The sequence below is a fragment of the Alligator sinensis genome, unplaced genomic scaffold (genome assembly GCF_000455745.1).
Source record: "Alligator sinensis unplaced genomic scaffold, ASM45574v1 scaffold507_1, whole genome shotgun sequence".
In the NCBI taxonomy this organism is placed as follows: Eukaryota; Metazoa; Chordata; order Crocodylia; family Alligatoridae; genus Alligator; species Alligator sinensis.
In genome coordinates this window covers 492,314-513,393 of record NW_005842889.1, presented here as the reverse complement: position 1 = coordinate 513,393, position 21,080 = coordinate 492,314, and the positions used below count along the sequence as shown (strand labels likewise).

At 43.0% G+C, this 21,080-nt stretch overlaps 1 protein-coding gene across 1 annotated transcript in view; it reads right to left on the bottom strand.

The window, feature by feature from the left end:
• Positions 1–19,945, bottom strand: part of LCP2 (lymphocyte cytosolic protein 2) — a 57,097-nt gene extending 37,152 nt beyond the window's left edge. The window contains exons 1-3 of the mRNA XM_006035911.2: positions 19,661–19,945; positions 9,378–9,440; positions 4,419–4,465 (exon numbers count right to left, since the gene is read on the bottom strand). Of these exons, the coding sequence (XP_006035973.1) occupies positions 4,419–4,465; positions 9,378–9,440; positions 19,661–19,738 (188 nt within the window). The 5' untranslated portion in view covers positions 19,739–19,945. The remainder of the gene's footprint in view (positions 1–4,418; positions 4,466–9,377; positions 9,441–19,660) is intronic.
• Positions 19,946–21,080: the final 1,135 nt, after the last annotated feature.

Below are 21,080 nucleotides of genomic sequence, written 5' to 3'. Positions count from 1 at the left end.
GGCCTGTGGTTAATAAACTTAGTACGGTTCAAAATGCTAGGCCATGTTTCCAGCTGGTGCAAAGCAACCTCAGCTTAATGTTAAAAGAGCTACCTCAATACATACTACAAGAGAAACTAGCTCACTTTTAGCAGTCAGCCTACAAGTCTGTAGGCTAGCAAAAAAATGCAAGGTTAACAAAGTGATGAGGCAAATTGGCACCTAATTTTAGGATGCTAATAAAAAATTCTGTCTGTAGAAAAAGAAATAATCTTAATGAGAGTTGGATTTCAATTGTGGTCTGAATGATTAGGGTTTGATTCTAGTTCTGTGAAATGTGTTAACAAAATTCCCAGTGCTTTTACTCAGAACAAAGAGGTTTTGAACAATTAAATCCAATGAATATTAATATAAAAAACAAGCAACTCATAAGCTTCATTACAATGTTGAGAACTAGCCTTGTCCCTCTGGTAAGCACCATTATCTAGTTTTACATTGTTTCCCTTAACCCTTTGGAGACTTCCAAACTCAGTATAATCATGAGTATCATTGTTCAAATATAAGAACAGCACAGTGGGATATAGCTTTCTGTCTTGGGAAAACCACACTAAGGAGATTCGCAGTATGAGAGGTAAGCTTGTTTAACTTGGAAGAATTAACTAAATGTAATATTTTTGGAATCAAACTGTTTTATATACATGACTGAGTACCCTGGCTACCTTCATTCCACAATTTTTAGTTTAGCATGTAAACATTCATTTATATGTCAGTGCAGTCTGGCTCTTGTATACCAATCATATAGCAGGTCCTCAAGAAATCTGTGTTTTAGCACTTGGAGGAGAAGAAGGTCATTAAGAACAGTCAGGATAGATTCACCAAGGGCAAGTCATGCCTGGCCAACTTGATTGCCTTCTATGATCTGATGATTGACTCTGTGGATGCAGGGAGAGCACTAGACATGATATACCTTAACTTTACAAGGCTTTTGATATGGTCTCTGAAAACAGTCTCGCAAGCAAGCTAAAGAAGTATAGGTTGGATGAATTGACTTAAACTGGCTAGAAAACTGGCTGGATCATCAGGCTCAGAGGGTAGTAGTTAATGGCTCATTGTCTAATTGTCAGCTAGTATCAAGTGGAGTGCCGCAGTGGTCAGTCCTGGAGCCTGGTTTGTTCAATATTTTCATTAGTGACCTTGCAAGATGATAGAATCATAGAAAAGATGGGACAGAGTGCACCCTCAGCAAGTTCCAGATGACACCAAACTGTTGGGGCGGGGGGTAGTAGTAGATATACTGAAGGATAGGGTTAGGATTCAGAAAGACCTAGAGGAAGTGGAGGATTGAACCAAAAAAGATCTCATGAGCTTCAATAAGGACAAGTGCAAAGCCCTGCACATAGGACAGAAAAATCCCATGCACCACTACAGGCAGAGGATCAACTGGCTAAGCAGAAGCTCTGCTGAAAAGGATTTGGGGTTACAATGGACATTAAGCTGAATATGAGCCAACAGCATGCCCTTGTTGTGAAGAAGGCTAACAGCATACTGGGCTTCATTAGTTGGAGCATTGCCAGCAGACTGGGCAAGTGATTATTTCCCTCTATTCTGCACTGGTTGAGGCCACATCAGGAGTACTGTATCCAGTCCGTCCTTCCCACCTCCCCCCCGCCGCCCAGAAAGAATGTGGACAAATTGGAGAGAATTCAGTGGGTAGCAACAAAAATGGTTAAGGGGTTTGGGCACATGCCTTATAAGGAGAGGATGAGGGAACTGGGCATATTAATTCCGGAGAAGAGAAGACTGAGGGGGGAGTTAATAGCAGGCTTCAACTGTACCTAACGGGTGGTTCTAAAGAGGATGGAGCTGGACAGTTTTCAATGGTGGAAGACAACAGAACAAGGAGCAATGGTCTCAAGCTGCAGCAAGGGAAGTTTAGGTTAGCTATTAAGAAAAACTTTCTCACTAGAAAGTTAATAAAACACTGGAACTAGTTACCCAGTGAGGTTGTGGACACTCCATCCTTAGAGGTTTTTAAGACCTGGCTATAGAAAGCCTTGGCTGGGATGATCTAGTTGGGAATGGTCCTGCTTTGAGCAGGGGATTGGACTAGAATACTAGATGACGTCCTGAGGTCTCATCTAACCTTAATTTTCTATGATTCCATGATTCTATAAACTGGCATAGTTATATACACTCTTCTTTCTTTCTGAGATGACCTACACAGCTGAAGTCCCTGAATCATCTCTCTCAAGACAATACCATTCATTAAGATCAGTTTCAAGTGCTTGCTAGCAATACTGTATTGTATGTTCTTATGCTTTATGAAACACATATTGAAGAAATGAAGAATCCTTTTGAACTGAGCGATGACTGCCTAAAATTGGTGTGTGGGAAAAAAAAATTAACATCCAAGACGATTCTTTGCATGGGATTAACTTCTACCTATCCTCTGACTGCTGATGCATTTATCTCTGGCTTGTACTGATCCTGGGGGCATTTTGTTAAAAAAAAAAACCCCAACAAAAACCAGGTAGGTTTGGAGAAAGGATAGTCTAATAATTAAATCAATGTTCTGAGAGACCCAGTTTCAATTCCCTCATCTACCTCATGATTCCTTTGAGACACTTAGCATAGTACACAGCTCTCTGTGTATCAGTGGTTGACTTCACTTGAAAATAAACACGTTGAAAACCATTAAACACTTGCACACTATGTCAGTGGGGTTCAGGGAGCATATTTATAACAATAATGGAGCTGAAATAGCTAGATGACTCAGTCTTCTTTTTGATTTTTTTTCATGACTTAAAAGGTAGGAAATGATTCCTGTCCCTTTTTGATATGTTACTGAACCCAGAAAAGAAACTTTATAGCCTGTTTGATGGACAATCAGAATTGACAATGACCTAACACACTTGCTCTAGCATTAATATGGCTAGAACATATTTGTCTCCTTTAGCTTTTCTCTGTGTGTTTGTCAAAAGAACACTTTGGGATTATTATTCTAATATCTTATTATTTCTATATTTTATTATACAGTGAACAGTCAGGTAAGATGGCAAGGCCATAACAGACTTGTGATCTAAATGGAGAAAAAAAAGATGTATGAGTGAAGGGATGAATTAGAATGGGTCGTGTAGAATGATGTATTTAAACATACATTTGTTTTCTGTTAGATTTATTTTGACTTTTTCATCATCATCATCATCTTTATTCAATTTTCCAAGCTGAGTACAGAGCTTTAGAGTTCTTTTGCAGGGTTTCTAGTTCTTAACACCTTTGTGAGCAGCAGAAAGTAGCCACACTAAACACAATGAGAAAAATGGGCAAAGAAAACACAACTGACATAATTTACCCTCTCAGAACCAATGGACTATACATTATTCACATAAGACAGTCATATATCTTTGTCTACACTGAGTGGTTTTTTTAAACTCTGTCTTACTGCATAGTGTTGTGATATAGACTTTGAAAAGAATAACCCCTTTGCAAACATCCTCAGTAAAGTAAAATAAGAAAAACAAAAAGAATGCAAGCCAAGGTGATCAAAACAGTGAGAGAGGAAAAAATGATCAAATAACAAAACTATTTTATCAAACTAAAAAAAGGAGGTATCTTACATAACAGTCTCAATAGAATAATTTATTTTTCACAATAGAACCATTTATTTTTCATAGTTAAATTCTACAAACAGCAGAATTCATTGATACCTTTTTTCTAATAAAAATATAATTTTAAAACCTCATGCTTATCTATGAGTTACCATATTTTCTTGCATGCATATGCAATTTTACACCCTAATCAGCCACACATAACAGGTATGCATGTATTAAGAGGGGAAACTGTTTCATAGTTGGTAGGGTTGGAAGGGACCTGAGCAGATCATGAAGTCCAACCCCCTGCCATGGGCAAGGGGAAAGAAGCAAGCCTGGAGACTGTTTTTGCCATGCAGATACCAAGATGGGTGCCACTTGTGCTGGCTCAGAAAGCTGAAGGGGTGGAGTCCTGCATTAACCTGCTAACAGCCATAGCTAGTGACTAAGCACTGTCGGTTGTGCTTGAAGAGCAAGTGCACTGTTGGTAATATCTTGATGAGGCTTGTACTTTGGGAACAACATCTTATTTACAGGAATTATTTAAGAATCAGAAACAGTAGAGAAGTAATAATCTAACTATTACTCTTGCAAGGAACTGGGGCCTAAGGTTGTGTCCTGGGATGCCACGCTTCCTGGACACGCTATGTTCTAAAGGAACAGGTTACTCTGTTATGCAGTCAGCTGTGACTCTGGAAAAAAAATCTTTCTTTCTACATTCTGCCTTCTGAAAACAAAGTGAATGTTTTATTTGGGGGCATATTGTTCAGAATAAATGATGGTATATTTCCAATCCTTTCAGTTTAATATCTGTTTTGAAAGAGGGTAACTGTTTTGAATTTTACTTACGGCACTCGCAGTTTGGGAAATTTCTGAATATCATTTTCAGACATGTTCTGAAAAAGAAACACAATAGTTTTTTACAAACTTGTCTGTGAAACAGCTTATGAATTACGGAAGCTTTAAATAAGTTATAGTTAATAGTTTGTTCTGTAGGCAAGAAACTAATACAGAGCAGATATGTATTTAAGTTTCTGTTCAGTGCTTAGAAACTAAATTTAAGAATATTATTGTGCCAAACTTTTAAGTATTTTATGAAATCGGCACATCTATGTGAATGCTCAAAGTTAGGCATGTGCTTAGGTAATTTGTTGAATAGTGTCTGTGCCGGTGCTTTGCTGAATTGACCATCTGTTGTTACTTTGTTTGTGATTTAAAATGGTGCCTCACCCCACACCTGAGCCTGATGAACCTAAGAACATGAAATAAAAACCCTCCCTGAACACTGCAAAGCTAACATAGGGCAAAGAAAAAAATTACAAACATACTGGAAACTACTTCCAAATTACCCCCCGGGCTTATACAGGCAACTCAACTCAAAACAAAAATAAGCATTTTAATACTAAATCATGTTTATTTTTTCCTTTCCTCTCCCTTCTTGTCTCTTGTTTGCTGGAGGTTGGTCCTCAGTCAGTGATATACCTGGGCAGTGTGCTGGTTTCATTAATCTCCAGCATATTTAATATTAAAATATAAAAAGCTAAATACCATTTTAGATTGGGGTGGGCAAAATACCGCCAGCAGGCTGGATGCAGCCCACCAACTGATTGGATCTGGCCCACAGGCAAATGCCCACAATTGATTGTATCCATCCAGGAGCAACCCACACTGTGCTCATGCCTGTGGCCCCTGCTGGCCTCAGTCCCAGCCCCAGCCCCTGGCCAGCATGCATAGCTTCCCAATGGAGCTGTTCCCAGTGAGGCTGCAGCTTCCCGGATACTGCTCAACTCCCCTGCAACTCCTCCTCCTGCCCATGCTGCACTGCTCTGGACAAGAGGTAATGATGGGAAGCAGCAGTGGCCATGTGGGGTGCAGGAAGAAGGTGCAACCTGACAGCTCCTGCCCCAGCATATAGGACTCTAGCTCTGGCTTGTGGTTGCTTTCCACCCATTCTGCCCACCAGGCACAATGAGCAGGCACTTGTGAGCAGTCAAGTGAGTGGAAGGCAGCCAGGAGCTGGAGTGGGAGCCCCATGCACTGGGGCAGGAGCTGCCTGACTGAAGTTTCCCCTCCTCCCCCCTGCCTGGCTGGGCATGTGGTCCCTAGCACATGTCCCCATAGCCATCGCTGCCATTTCCTATTATTACCCACTGCCTGGAGTGGTGCAGTAGGGGCAGACGGAGGAGGAGGAACCACTTGAGGTAGCGGAAGTTGAGCAGTACCTGAAAGGCTACACTGAAAACACCTCTGCTGGGAAGCTGCGTGCACTGACCTGGGCTGGGGGTGGGTGTGAGCAGAAGCACACTATGGGATACCTCGGGCAGGAGCAGGTGGGGCTCAGCCCCATGCAGAGCACCACGGGGGCAGTCATGAGCCAGATGGGGGAAGGTGGACCACATTTGCACCTGCACTGCACAGATGAGCTCTGCTGCATGCACCCCCTAGATCCCCCTCCTTTCCTCTCTCCCTCCACCCTGGCTAGCTCCCAGTACCTAGCATGTGGGTAGCTCCTCCCACACATGCACACCCCACCACACCCCACCTCCCACCTCCCCCAAAACACATACACACACACCACACAACCCCCCCACACACCCCAACCCCCTGCACAAACACACATATATCCTCCACCACACACACCCCCACATACAATATACAAAAGTAAGACTATTCTGAGCTATTATGCATTCACCTCTATATATACTACTCAAAAAAACATAAATCAGGGCAAAAATATTTTTTGTAAAATATGTTAATAGTAGATGTTTGATTTTTAGTATATGATTTGGTTTTTAACTATAATTTGTTAAAATGATCTCTTAAAAAAAATGTATGCATGTGGCCCTCAACAGCTTACCAACATTCATTAAGTGGGCTGCCAGCTGAAATAATTGCCCACCCCTGTTTTAGATGGTACCCCCATCTTTGTGGGCTCAATTCACATAGCGAGTGAAGGTCTATGGCATTCCTTCTGGCAATATATGAACTTTCTGCTTCTTCCAAAGAATGCTGAAGAATAGGAAATGCCTTTTTTAACACTTTTTAAATCAGTCACACATTTTACTAGCAATAAATCAGCGTGCTAAACAAAGAGCCATGCTTGGTTTTGGGAGGTAGAGATGTACTACACCTGGTTGTTTAGGTCCTCAGGGGTTCACCCCAATTTGCTCCACATGGGCTTACACCATTTAGTTTTGCTATGAATCTGAAATTTGAACAAATTTTAAAGCTCCAAGCTAAATTAATGTGACGTTTCTTGTGGTTACACAGCAAACTCATGTGAAGATGTGAAGTTTGCACAGTTTCAATGTGAAACCCTTAAGAAGGCTGAGCTTTGCTTGCGGTAGGAGTTGTATGCTTGCAACAAATTCTGAAACCAGGGAGATTTATGCAATACTAGCTGAAACCTACAAAATATAAGTCTTTATTGCAAAAGTATTTCTTTAAATACAGGATTTTTAGTTATCCTTTGACTGAATACTTTAATGGAATCAAAGTGGGGGCAGGAAGAATGGGGCTGTGGCTGGTGGCAGCACAGAGTCCACACCCAGGGGTCTGGCAGCAGTGTGGAGCTCATCTCGGCAGGGTGTAAGTGTGAGGGGGGTGTAGGGACCCCCCCACACACTCCCTCCATGGCACGTAGCCCTCACTCCCAGCAGCAGCAGTAGGCAATGGGTGCTCAGGGTGCTCATGCCCAGTGCAGGTGATGGCGCCCAGCAGTGCACAGCTTTGACCAGTGCTGCACATTTTGGCGAGGAGTGCAGCCTGGCAGGGCTGCTTCTATTGTGGGAGCTCCCCACACGCATGCTCAGCTTCTGCACTCGCGGGAAGCTCCAAGGGAAGCTCCGGACAGAAGCTGGCTGCCTTTTCCCACCCCTCCTCCCCACCACTGTGGAGGTCCTGGGACTCTGGTAGAAGTGGAGGGGAGCCCCAACCCCTGCTTCCCTGCAGACCTGGGACCTGCACAGCATGGAGCTGCACATGCACGCGAGGAACCCCTGTGATAGAGGTGGACAGCAAGGCTGCACTCCTCACCCCCATGTGCAGTGGTAGCTGGAGCCTTGAGTGTCCACACCTGCTGCTGCTGCTACCAGTGGGGGCTGTATGCCATGGAGGAGCTGAGGAGGGTCCCCACAGCCCCCCACCCTCCCTCACATCCCACAAACCTCACACACCCACACCCTGCTCCCACAACCCTCCCTCATATAAACCCCCCAAGATACCCTATTTTCCGCCCACACAGCCACACCACCTCACAACCCCCTACACACCACCATACACCCCCCATCCCCACATCTCTCACACACAATATACAAAAGTAAGACTATTTTGAGCTACTATGCAATCATCTGTATAGCCGCTATACAAACACAAATTATGGCAAATATTTTTTGTAATGAAATTAAAAATATGTTATAGTAGGTGTTTGACTTTTAGTGTATGATTTGTTTTTTTTCCTGGTTCCAAGATGGCAACCCACCCCTCCCAAAAGGAGTACTTCTGGGGAGCATGGGGAGGGACTTGTGATGACAAAGGTCAGGAGTTAGGGGCAGGACTTTTGGTCCCAAGGTGGCAACCAGGAGGGAGGGCAACTGCCAAGGGTGGGGCTCAACAGCTCACCAGAACTCATAAGTGGCCGTCCAGCCAACATAATTGCCTGCCCCTGAAGTAGAGGCTGCCAACAATTTGTTTAGAAATGTATGATATCTTGAGTATAAACTTTTCTCTAGAAGATAGTCAATGACAGTTAGATCCTGCTGTCAAATCTCTATTGTTTCTCTCTCTCAAATAAAAATATCACCACAAGGGATACTACCATTTCTAGAGATTGTAGATTTCCTGATTAAATAATCCCTATGTTTATGGTAGTAACAGATATTCAAAAGTAATGGGGGTTTAGATTCTGTAGGTTGTTTGATCAATAGGCAGAATAGCTTCCTTTCTATATTACTGTCTTTTTTATGTGGGCATTTACAGAAGTGTAGAATCAGTTTTGGCTTGGAAATTCTGCTGTCTTTTTTTTCCCTTCCCAGGGAGACAGGGGTTCAAGGGTATTCTGGTTTCTAAACTGCACCACAGAGAGTTTTCATTAAAATAGAAATGCTAAGCTACATATCAGCGAGTTGGAATTCAGACTAGACCATGATAGGTGTACAAATGAGAAAAATGGTTTGCCATTTAAAAAAAAATATTAAGCTAGGCCCTTAGGAGGTAAAAATCATTAATCCCTATGCAACCATACTGATTTGGATCTTATCTGTTAGTTTGTTATGATTTTAACAAAGCATTGAGTATGCATACTGTTTGGGGAAATAATACTTTTTTTTTAACTATCATGACATAAGTAGAAGCCCTTGGCATATATGTCTCCAAAAGAATGCTAACTTGTGCAGTCCACTACCACCTAATTCTGTATAATGGTAGCTATTGGAAATCTGATAAACTGCAGATTATTATTGCCAATATATGAAAAGCAATTATGTTCTGGAAAGGAAAATATTGAAGCTGTGCACCTTCAGTTTTAGTTTCAACACATTTGTAAGCTAAGCACTATTATTGGGTTCCTGATACTCAATGTACTGTTTTCAAAGAAGAATCTTTGGTGGATTTTAATCAGCAGTTTCACTGCCAGAAAGCAGCTGAGCATAGTAGATATATGGCCATGTAATGAGTTACTTCTGGGGCCCATCCCCATGGGACATGGGCAAGACCTGATGCAGAGATCCTCCCAACAAAAAGCACTCCCAATACAAATCCCAAGGAAAACCATGTGACATTTTTCTCATGATACTGAATAGTCTTACTTACCAAAAATCTTTGTCCATTTATGTTGTACTTTCTGACAACTTTCTCACAGTCCTTGTACTTTAACTATGAATGAAGAAAAAAATGTCTGAGAATTAATCTGAGAATGGTTTAAAGCACAAATTCAGCAAAGCACTAGTGGTTGTGCACATGTTCAAGGAAATGTTTTGTTTCCTTTGTATTTGGTGAAGTTCTTCAGCACATGCAGCAGTGTGCATTGCTTTGTCTATAATAAAGATTTTGGTTAGAACGTGTAAATTGGAAAGTAACCTTTAAATCCCAACCAAGACAAACCACTAAAGGCCAGGCAGAACTGTAGACAATGGGTTCTTCTGCTCCCAGTTTGAATAGTGAAGATTTGTGCTGCACCTATCATGGTCTGTGCTTAAATAGTATACCCAAACATGCATATAGTTGTGTACAAAAAGGCTACCTAGACTGATTGTGTTTACAGATTTTAAAACAGAAGCAACTACTTTCCATGCCCACTTAAAGAGTCTCCAATAACAGAGGCATAATAAAGCAGCCATAGTACCTGAAGCTGTTGGACGTGCGGGGCAGCAGTGACTCTTGGCTGCTGCGGTGCTTCCAGCATAATCATATGGCTAGGGTGGTAGTGCTGAAATTTTTATGCCCCTTACCCTAAGTCAGCATCTGGAGCAGCTGCCCTGGTTGCCACGCTTTCATTACACTACTACCAATAATTTTGTCTGACAAAACCTTGATGCTCTGAGAAGACTGTGTTTCTCTTAGGCCAGTGCAGGGAAGTATGCTCAAACCCTGAAAAGTGTGGAAAAAGTATATTCTGACAGCTGCCATAAACATTCAGCACCCTTATAACAAAACCTTCAGTTTCAAATGAACACAGTAGAAGTTGTATGAATACGGTGACAGCTGAAATAGAACATATAAATTATTTGTAAACATCCTTAATTTCTTCTTCATCATGACATCTTTCATGGTAATGTTTGGGGCATGGTTCTAGACGCTGTTGTGGTAGTTTCTATACAAAACAGTTTACAATTTAACCAGAAAGTGAGAAAATCGATGAGAGTACAAAAGTCAGGTGGGGTAGGAAATACAAGGTAACAAAGAATGGTTGTGATCAAAGCAGCACCTGTGTGTACCAGCTGTCTACCCAGTGTTGAATATTTTGTAAGCATGATGACAAAGAAGCATTTGAGATGAGATGAGAACGAGGATAATGTAGTGATGGTGTATATTTATAGATGGTGCCCAAAACATTATATTTGAACAGAACTGTCATATTGTGAGAGAAGCACTTTATATGGTTAAATACTGTTCTCATTTTAACAGATAGGGAGCTTTCCTATCTGAACATTGCAACAGGCCCATATATGATCATTGCTTGCCTTTGAACTCTAAATCCTTGCATGGCTAGGGGTTTGTCCAGACCATAGCAAATCATTCAGATAACAATTCCTTTGAACAACCACCTATTTTGCCCTGTGTGGCTGGGATTACCCAGCTACTAAGTTCCTAGAAGGACTTCTTAATGTAGATCCATTGTAAGAAACATAGTTAAGCCATATACCAATATATTGCTATGGTGCTGTTACATGTTATCTTTAAACCACTCTAAATCTGTGGTGTGTTAGGCTGTGTCACTGTTGACGTGTAGGGGGTACACGCAAGTGCACGTGCACCCCAGAGATCAGCCATGCACCCCCTGGAAGCTCCAGCTGCAAAACCAGAAGCGTGCTTCCGGTTTCACCTGTTTCACTGCTGACTTGGCGATCGGCCGTTGGGAGACTCCCCATCCCCCACACACCCCCAGTCAGCAATTGGCCTCTGGGGGACCTCCCCCTGGTCGGCAATTGGCCTCTGGGGGATCCCCCCTCCATTGGTGAGCTGGTGCCCCCACAGACCCAGGAGGCACCAGGCACCCATGGACTGTGTTGAAATAGTTTCAGAGCACTCACAGGTTATGGTTTAATGCCATCTGTGACCTGCACAACTGTGACTTTCTACTAGAGGGCCTAGGGAGCAGTAGGGCTGTGAGAAATTTTGCCAGCTGTATCATTTCAATACTATTTAGACTCAGTTCAAACTTGAAACAGTGAAATCAAAATTAAACAAAGGGCCCCAAAACAGCCTTGAAGCAAAACAAGGGCAGTCAAAATGTTTTGAAAGTTTCAAAACGTTTCGAGTTTCAAAGCGATCCAGCTGAGTTCCTCTCCCCAGCACTAGGATTAGGCTGGGGAAGGGAACTCAGCCCAATCACTCAGTTCCCCTCCCCAGCGCTATGACCCATTGGGCTGGGGAAGGGAACTGAGCCTGATCACTCAGTTCCCTTCCCTAGCACTATGATCCATTGGGGTGTGGAAGGGAACCAAGCCAGATTGCTCAGTTTCCCTCCCCAATGCTGCGATCCATCAGGCTGGGGAAGGGAACTGAGCCCAATTGCACAGCACCCACAGCCCTCCTGGGGTTGCAGCCCCAGATCTGCCTGCCAGATGAGAGAAGGCATGCACTGCTGCCTGGGACCAGTGACATGCTGGCACCAGTCCCAGGCAGCAGCACCTGGGTTCCATCCCTCATCTGGCAGGCAGATCGGGGACCCCCAACCCTGGGAGGACTGTCACAGTCCCCGCAGCCCTCCCAGGGTTGTAGGCCCCAGATCAGCCTGCCAGATAAGAGAGGCTGTTTCGAGCTTCCCCATTATAGCCAATGGGTGAAACTTGAAAAAGCATTGAAACAGCATCACTGTTTCAATGAAACAAAAGGGAACCACGGTTTCAAATCAAAATGAAATTCAAAACAAATTCTGTTCCGTCGAAATGTCGAAACGCAAGTCGAAATAGAACAGTGCTGTTTTGCACAGCCCTAGTGAGCAAGAGTGTGGCCAGAAGCCAGGACTCTATCCCTCTTCTAGGAGTGGAGCTCTGGAGGTTAAACACAGCAAGAGCACAGAGTCCAGGGAAGAATGCCTATCTGAACTCCATTACTCACACTGCCACTGGCTCTGCTGCTGGTGATTAACTCTGGTGACAGCATGGACCCTTTCCATGTGGACCCTGTGGAAGCATGCCTCCCTGGGCTCTATGCTCTCACCATGCTCAGCAGTAGGAGCCCTTTTCCTCTTCCCATCCAAGAATACAGGAGGAAACTGGGGAGGAAGGCCACTCTTCTCCCTGCCCCCCCCACCACTACCATACTCTCCTGGCTGGGGGACAGCTGCCTGGATCTGGAGCAGAGGATTAGCCCTTTGAGGGAAGGAGCACATGCCTGCCCCCCAGTTCAGGAGACTGGATTGGGCCTTCAGGGGTCCTTCGAGTCAATAGTATGGTGCTACGTAGGCTAGGATCATACCCAATTGGTGTGTCTACATATGCAATTAATGCTCAGTAAGGTTACTATGCAGTAAAACAAGGTGCAATAAGATGTGGCCATGAACGCATCTACACATATACCATGTCAGGCACAGATTTTCACCCAAGGGGTGTAGCCTTGTCCATGACTGCTCCTGCCTTGCTGTGCCCCTCTGAAGTAGCCAGGGTAGGGGGTCCAGGCTCCCTCAGGTGCCAGCCCAGGAGCTGGCAGGGTGAATGGGGGCCAGTCGCTATGTACACAGGGCCAGGAGAGCTGTGCCAGCTGCAGGGGCAGCTGTCTTCCACCCTCATGTACATCAGATGGGTCCTGATGAGCACAGAGCTGGGAGGCCCCTACAGCCAGCACAGCTCTCCTAGTACTGTGCACATCAGGATGGGTCCCAATGTGCATGGGATTAGGAGACAACTGCCCCTGCAGCCAGCACAGCTACCACCACATCAGGACTTAGCCAGGCAGCAGTGGCATCCTGCTGCTTCTGCTGACCAGTGACAATTTTGTTTCTCGTCATTATCTACCTGTGCACTGCTGTGCATTACCTAATGCACCACTGTATGTGTTGGTATTAGCAAATGGCATGTTAGACTAATTTAATATGCAGTAAGTCCAGTGCACATGTAGATGGTGACACTTTACTGTACATTAGATTAGTCTAAAATATATAGTTACCAGTTGAACACAATGTTTTATTGATATATTTACAATTTTAAAGCAATTTGATAGCTTACCAGTGCCTCAATCACTATAATAAAATTAATTCTAAATACCTATAAATTTTAGCATTTGATTTTGGGTTTTTTATCATTGTTTTTTATCTCCCTGCCCCCTTCGCTCACCGGGACACAGGTCCAGCCCCTCACTTCCAAGCCACAACCCCCTGGCCCTGCTGGTGCTCCTCACTCCCCACCCACAGCTCCCCAGCCATGCAGCAGGGGGCCTCCAGCTTCCAGAGCTACAGGGCCAGGGACCCGGGTCCACAGCCCCCTGGCCCCTGCAGCAGCACCTGAACTCTGGCTGCCAGCTGAAGGAGGCAGCAGCTGCTATAGCAGAGTGGAGTGTGGAGCCTGGCTCCCCCTCCCCCGTGGCCAGCATGCCTAGAGCAGAGTCTGTGAAGGTGGGGGTGAGTGTGGCCTGCCTGCTGCAGACTTGAGCTCTCCACCCTGCTGCCCATCCCAGGGCTTCTGTGGCCCCGCAGGCAGGGCTTCTGTGGCCCCCTGGCATGGCAGGGCAGAGTGGGGCCGGGTAGGGAAGCTCTGTGCCGCTGCTGGGATCTCTGTAATACCATTGCAAGGTGCACCCTGACCACCCAGCAGCCATGAAGAACACAACTCCATGTTGCCAGCCCCAGTGCTGTGGGCAGAGGGGTGCCTCATCACGGCAACGCAGAACTCATGGCAGCAGCACTGAACTTCCTCACTTTACTCTGCCCTGCCATGCTGGGTCCTGCCCACTGGATCGTACAGACGGGGAGCCCCAAGCCCGCAGGGGCTAGTCTGCACCTGTCCCTGCACTATGCACATATCTGGGGGGCACATACCCCCCCATGTCTCCCCTGGGAGAGTGCACAGTGGTGGGGAGCCAGCCCTTCCCACCCCCCGAAGGAGCCACCCATGGCCCCATCCTGCTCCCCACACGAGCCCTGCAGCCACACATGGCCTGGGCCCCAAGTCCATGCATACAGCCCTATCCCTAGTCCTCCCCTGCTCTGCCCAACCCCCTCCCTCTCTCACGATGGGGGCCTCAATCTTCCACACACCCCCACCACCAGACTTATCTGCAGGGACCTGCTCTCCAGGCTGCCGGGTGGCCATATGCATGTGTGGATGTGCACATGTGTATGCCATCCCCTGCCTGACCACACTCCTCCCACTTGAAACCTCTGCCAGCCTGCAAATTGGGAAACCCACCATTTCCCATGTTTTTCTTCAGGTTTTTCTTCTTAAAATGAGAAAATCTAGGTTTTAACACATTTTCCCAGGGCAAAAAAGTACTTGGGTCCCTGACTATCAGACACAAAAGTAAAACCTTTATAAAGTCAAATGTGCCAATAACACCTCACCCAGCTAAGTATCAGGTCAATTACAGCTTCTGAGACAGCACATAATTGCAATAATGTAGCAGGCTAATTATCATCTCCTAATTATTTCCAACCTCTGTTAAGGGGCTGTTAAGTGTTTAGACTGTGTATGGCCAGTGCTCCCTGATGTGATGGTCAATGTTCAGCCATTAACCCTTAATTTGAATTGAAATTTGATTCAAACTGTGTGATGCTAATCAGTTAACACAATTTAGAAAATGTTGAACTCATCTGTAAATGGCCTTTATCTCACTGGAGCAGACTAACAATACCCTAGCTCTGGCTAGATAGAACAGTTCAAAGATAACACAAAGTGGTGTAACCTTAAAATCCTTAGAGGGTACTTAGCACAGCTTTACACCCTTTAATACAGGGACTCTCCTATTTTAAGTGCCTTCAGCATGGTTTAAAGGTAGCCTGTAACACCACCTTTACAAGAGCTAATACTCAAAATACTTACCTATGGAAGAGTTTTTACCTCTGTGAGTGATTTCCAGTTACTTGTATATGTAAGGGTTTGCAGAAGTGGTACCCTGATCTTATAAAGCATTTTGGGGTTCATGTTATTATATAAACTCTGTACAATTTAAGGACTCAGTTCCTCAAATAATTACTCCTTGGCATTGCATTTACTATCATGACACTGGCTACAGTGATATTGCTTAAGGCTTTAAATGTGTAGTGCACATGGTAGGAAGTATTTGGAGGCCTGGAACTTAAACTTATATTCCTAAAGGTATTTCCTTTAACTAAAAATCCATTTCCTTGTTAAATATTAAATTTAAAATTTACAAACATGAATGTTTCTCTTTTTTCTGAAACGAGTCAAACGAGTAGTAAATATCCCATTTACTACTTCCTTTTGTAGTGGGGCCTGGCAATATTATAATTCACATTCCTCCAGGGGTGTTTTATTGATAAATGCATCAAAGATTGTGAGATGTTCAGATACTATGGTAATACTGGCCAAATAATTAGTATAGATATCAAATACATCTTAACACTTCTGTGCATAACTCAATTAGCTTTTTTACTATAGCCTTCAGTGAATCATCATATAACATGCCATGGACCAGTATGTTTTTCTTAGGCCCCTCTACATATTACAAGTATTGTGTAATTAATGGATTAATTGTACAATTACCTGGGGACCCGCTACACATGCAAAGTAGCTCTCACACAATAAAAAACTCCAGTCATTTATAAAGTTAGACCTCAAAAATGTGTACTAGTTTATAGCTGGTTGTTACTGATCTTTAATTTGCATGTGTAGCAGGGTCTTTTCTGTGGCTGGGAGCCCTGTTAGCTGATAGGGCTCTCAACTGTAGAGGTGTACCATGCCTACCGTGAAACCCCTGGGCCCTGGGGATCATGGTTGCCATAATCCCTAGGGGTTGGGAGTGCAGGAAACACCTGTTGCTGGGGGGATCGCTGCAGGGACTATTTCCCCCTGCCTTAGGGGTTTCCTGAACCCCTGGGGCAGGTGAAATCACCCGGAGGAAGTAAGCTTCTGGGGCAGGGAGATTGCGATCCTAACTGGGGTGTGTGGCTCCCAGCCACAGGAGCTTGCTTCTTGCCAGTGCAGGGGCAGGCCAGTTCAGGCTCCCCCTGCACTAGCAATAAGGCTCAATAAGATCTAATGCACAATCCCACAACTGTGCTTCCTGCCATGCATGTGTTGTATGACAGAAGGCATGATTGCATGAATCATGCCTTAGAGACCATTGAGCCTTTACCTGCATGTATAGAGGGGCCTTATTAATCTGTTGAACCTAAATTTAAATCCAGTTCTTGGTTAGAATTACATATAAAATATCTCAAGATCTTGGTTATATTTTTTCATGCAGCCAAGCAGAAGAAAACTATACTTGAAACTAAAGCTTTGCAACAAGTTAGCAGTTTCACTTCTCAGGAGGTCCTGTAAACATTTACTTTAATTTTCATCTGTGTTTCTTGGCTACTACACTTGAAGCTTGTTTTGCATTTTAGTTTCTAACTTGCCCCAATTTCCCAAATGACAACCTATGAAAGCTATTGAAACCATGAATTTTGCATGATACCAACTTTAAGTTGGCACAGATTTCTTCAAGCTTAGTCCGTGTCCACTTGCAACTGGACCAGGTATGCTGATATGGTTTGAAAATCCTTAGAAACATTTAGGTCAATCTGGTTTATAATTTCAGACGGAAGTTTTTGGATTTTTTTTTTTTTTTTTTTTTTTTGTAAATGTAATTCTTAGCTAAAATGGAAGCAAAGATGGATATTTCTGCTGAGTATTAAAAATTAGGGAACGTTGTAGAGCTATAGAGAAATAAATATGTGGAAGAGAAAAGATATCAGTTTTAACATGAATGAACCAAATTCCCTACTCATATGATCCCTGTTCAAACTCACCAGTGCCAGGAAGATTCCACAGAATGTAAAGCAGCAGTGAATTTGGCCCATTATGTTATAATTTTTTTTATAGAGTGCTAAGCTGAAAGAGGTCATAAGCAATGAGAGGTTTGAGGCTTCCACTCCTTTGGCCTAGTGCATTACAGGAAATGCTACTGTAGCTAAAAAATTCTGTCTAGGAATTCTGAGGAAGGCCCTCTCTCTTAAGGAAATAGTGTGGAGAACATGATACGTGGGGGAACTGGGGTGAGGAACAGGTCCACTTGGATCCTGAAGCTGCCCTCCTTTTTATTTGAATCAAAACTTCCAAGAATTTTTCTTCCATTTTTTGATAAAAAAGCAGCGGAAATATAGTTATGAATTGTTCTGTTGTGAGACAGCAAAATATGTTTGTCTTTGGGAATTAATATCTACTAAAAGCACTGGAATAAATCTCTAGGGCAAATAATCTGCTGCCCTTGCTTAGACAGAGCAGTACTTATTCATATGGAAAGTCCCAAGGAAGTTTATGGAACTAATTGGGAATGCTGCCTGACAAAGAAGCAGGCTTCATTTTATGGTCGTTAAAAGGCTAGGTATGTGGATTTCAAGACTGGCTTTTTAAACGAGCATAAGTGATCTGAGTAGCAAATCTTTAGTGAATTTAAGAATCTAACGCTCTGTAGGCTTCCGAAAATTGCAGTACAAATACTGAAACACTTTGTGTCAGGGTTCCTGTCAGGTTTTCCCTATAGTCCAGCAAACACAAGGTACTATAGCTTTAAATTGAGCTCTAGGCTATAACACAGTTTTATAATGCACTCAAGTTTATAGTGGGTCCTAAAACTGAAGATATTTAGATACAGGAATTAGCTTACTGGAGACACCATAAATGACCAACATTTAACACTTTTCTACCTTTAAAACTAGAGTTACTCTGTTAAGCGTATAATTTTTACAGTACCAAACTAAATGAGACATCCTTACAAAGCATTTTTTTCTTGCTTCCTTTAGAAGCTATTAGTTTCTTTGCTATTAATTTAACATATATATTTTCAGAATTTAAAAAAGTCTTCATGAGACCAACATAGAATACAATGCCTTTTTATGGGGCATGTTTTGATTTCCTAAAAGATCATTTGAAATTATTTGTGCCACAGATTGTGCTCTTGTTTTAAATAATGTGCGTTTGTGCATCTGAGTAGGCTCATAGGAAAGTAGAGCTGAAAAGGACCTCATAAGGTAATCTAGGCTAGACTCCTGCACAAAATAGGATCGTCTCTGACTAAACTATCTCTGCCAATTGTCTGTCTAACCTGCTTTTGACGTTTCCAAGGATGGAGATTCCATGACTTCTCTAGGTAGCCTGTTCCAAAGCCTGAACACCCCCGTACTCAAAATGTTCCTCCTAATCTCCAACCTAAATTTCCCCTGCTGCAATTTGGGGTCATTGCTCCAAGTCCTGTCCCCTACAGCCCCAGAGAAAAGCCCATTTACATCCATCCTCTCTATAATCGCCCTTCTGATATTCCATGACTGTGATCAAATTTCACCCCCTCCCTCCCACCCCATCCCACCTCAGGCTCCTCTTCTTCAGGCTAAGTAACCCTACTTTTTTCAATTTTTCTCATAAGTCTTGTCTGTCAAGGTCCTGATCAATTTTGTTGCCCTGTGCTGGACTCTTTTCAAACTGTCCATATCCTTCTTGCAGTGCAGAGCCCAAAACTGGGCACAGTACGTTATGTAAATCCTCTCACTATTGCTGAATAGAGTGGAAGAATCCCTTTTCTTGATTTCCAAGTGATACTCTAGTTTATACAAACCCAGGATACTGTTGGATTGTTTTGTAATGAGAGCGCATTGTTGCTTTATATTCAGCTTATGGTCTACTGTAATCCACAGGTTTTTCTCTGCAGTACTGAAGCCTCTGCACTACTGAAGCCTGCAGTAATGAAGTCTGTATTTGTTCATGCAGTTATTCTGTCCCAAGTATAGGACATTGCACTTGTCCCTGTTCAGTTTCATCTGACTGATTCTGTACCATTTTTCCAGTCTGTCCAGGTCATCCTGGATTCTAGCTTTGCCCTCCAGGGTGTCTGAAATTCCACCCAAAGCTTGGTGTTATCCATAAATTTGCTAAGCACACACTCAGTCCTGTCATCCAAATCATTAATGAAGATATTAAACAATACCAGACCCAGGATAGAACCCTGGGGAATCCTTCTTGATACCTCCTCTCAACTAGACATAACATGTAATACATATATATCTATATCTATAGACATGTTATATCTATATCTATAGACATGTTATGTCTAGTTGAGAGGAGGTATCAAGAAGGATTCCCCAGGGTTCTATATCTATATCTATATATATACATACTATATCTATGTGTGTGTGTGTATGCACACACACACACATGCTTAAAGTATGTTACAGTCATTTGTTTTTCAACTATTCGAGGGCAAAACACAGTGAAACTTACTGTTTTAAAGTACTCTGCTAGTTCATCTGGGTTCCAAGCAGCCACGTCTGAGCGATAAGGAATGTTTCGCAAATCCATTTTAGTTTTAATTTCCTAGGAGGTTACAGAATTTTCATGCCAAGAGTATTGATGAAACAGCAAAGACTTCTTGTCTGAGACCACTTCCAGCAAGTTTAATAATCTCCTTGCCTAATACATGCTCAGAACTTCTTTTGTTAAATACTGACTTCTTATTTCTGAATTATGGTGTAAGAGCATTCAAGAGAGCCCCTGCTTCCTCTCAGTACAAAATGGTCTCTTCTCAGAAAACTTGTCAGCTAGTCAGTCTTACCACTTCCTTTATGTGTGAATCTAAATAAGTAAACAAGGAAGCGCAGTAACATGTTTAAAATATGCTGCCTGCTGCACATAAGTGAAATCTGTATGAGCCCTTTTCATCTGAATTTAAGTGGGAAGGGTGTTTGTGTATTTACATGAAATACCCATATAAATATACTGGTACCTAGACTCTGTATTGTGTGCATGTATATACATGAGGATTCCTGAAAAAGACTGTTGCTTTTGAGTTAAATTTGCTTAAGTGCAAATGTAGCCATGCGATACCTGAAAAAATGAGGAAATACCTACATAAAGGAACTTTCTTTTGCATATCTTGTCACCCCAGATGACAGATTAACTACTTATATTAGTAAATACTCCCTTACCTTTCTAACGTGTAAAAATAATAACATGTAAAATAATACACAAAACAAATTCCTCTGGCTCATGCAGTTATGCAAGCTCTTAGCAGTAGTCTCTGAAATAGTTCCATGTATTTTCTACAATCATATGTACATAGTCTGAGCGTATGGTATTTTTTATACACAAGGGTACAGTACCAAGTTAGTGTTACATTTGTGCATGAGGATAGATGCTCAGATATAGTTATGGAGTCAATACATAAACAGTACCTCAGTGATATAAAGTCATAATTAGAACCGGAGGAAATATTTAGAAGTTCCAGGTTTAAATGCATTTTTTAAATTAAATTGTAATGATTTCTCCTGCATTTTATATGCAGGCCTAGTGGTCACCACCCTGAGCCTGAGCAATAAAGTATTGAATCCTGAGATTGGTAGCCTAATTAAAAGCAGGCAACCAGGGAACCAACCTGAGGTATTGACTTCAGGAGTGTGCAAAAACAGCAGCCATTGCTGCTGCTCTCTAGGTTGTTATTTGCTAGCAGCTCAGTTGTAGCTTCTGCCTTGTATGCTACTGCTGCCCAGGGTGCAAAACTGCCCCATTATACCTCTGCATGAGATGATAGGGGTTATGTGACAGACCCCAGAGTTATGATAAATTGATCCTACTTGTTCCTTTAACTCATCTACACTTCCCACTTTCAGCTTCCTTACTGAGACTGATAATCCAAACTTCCTAG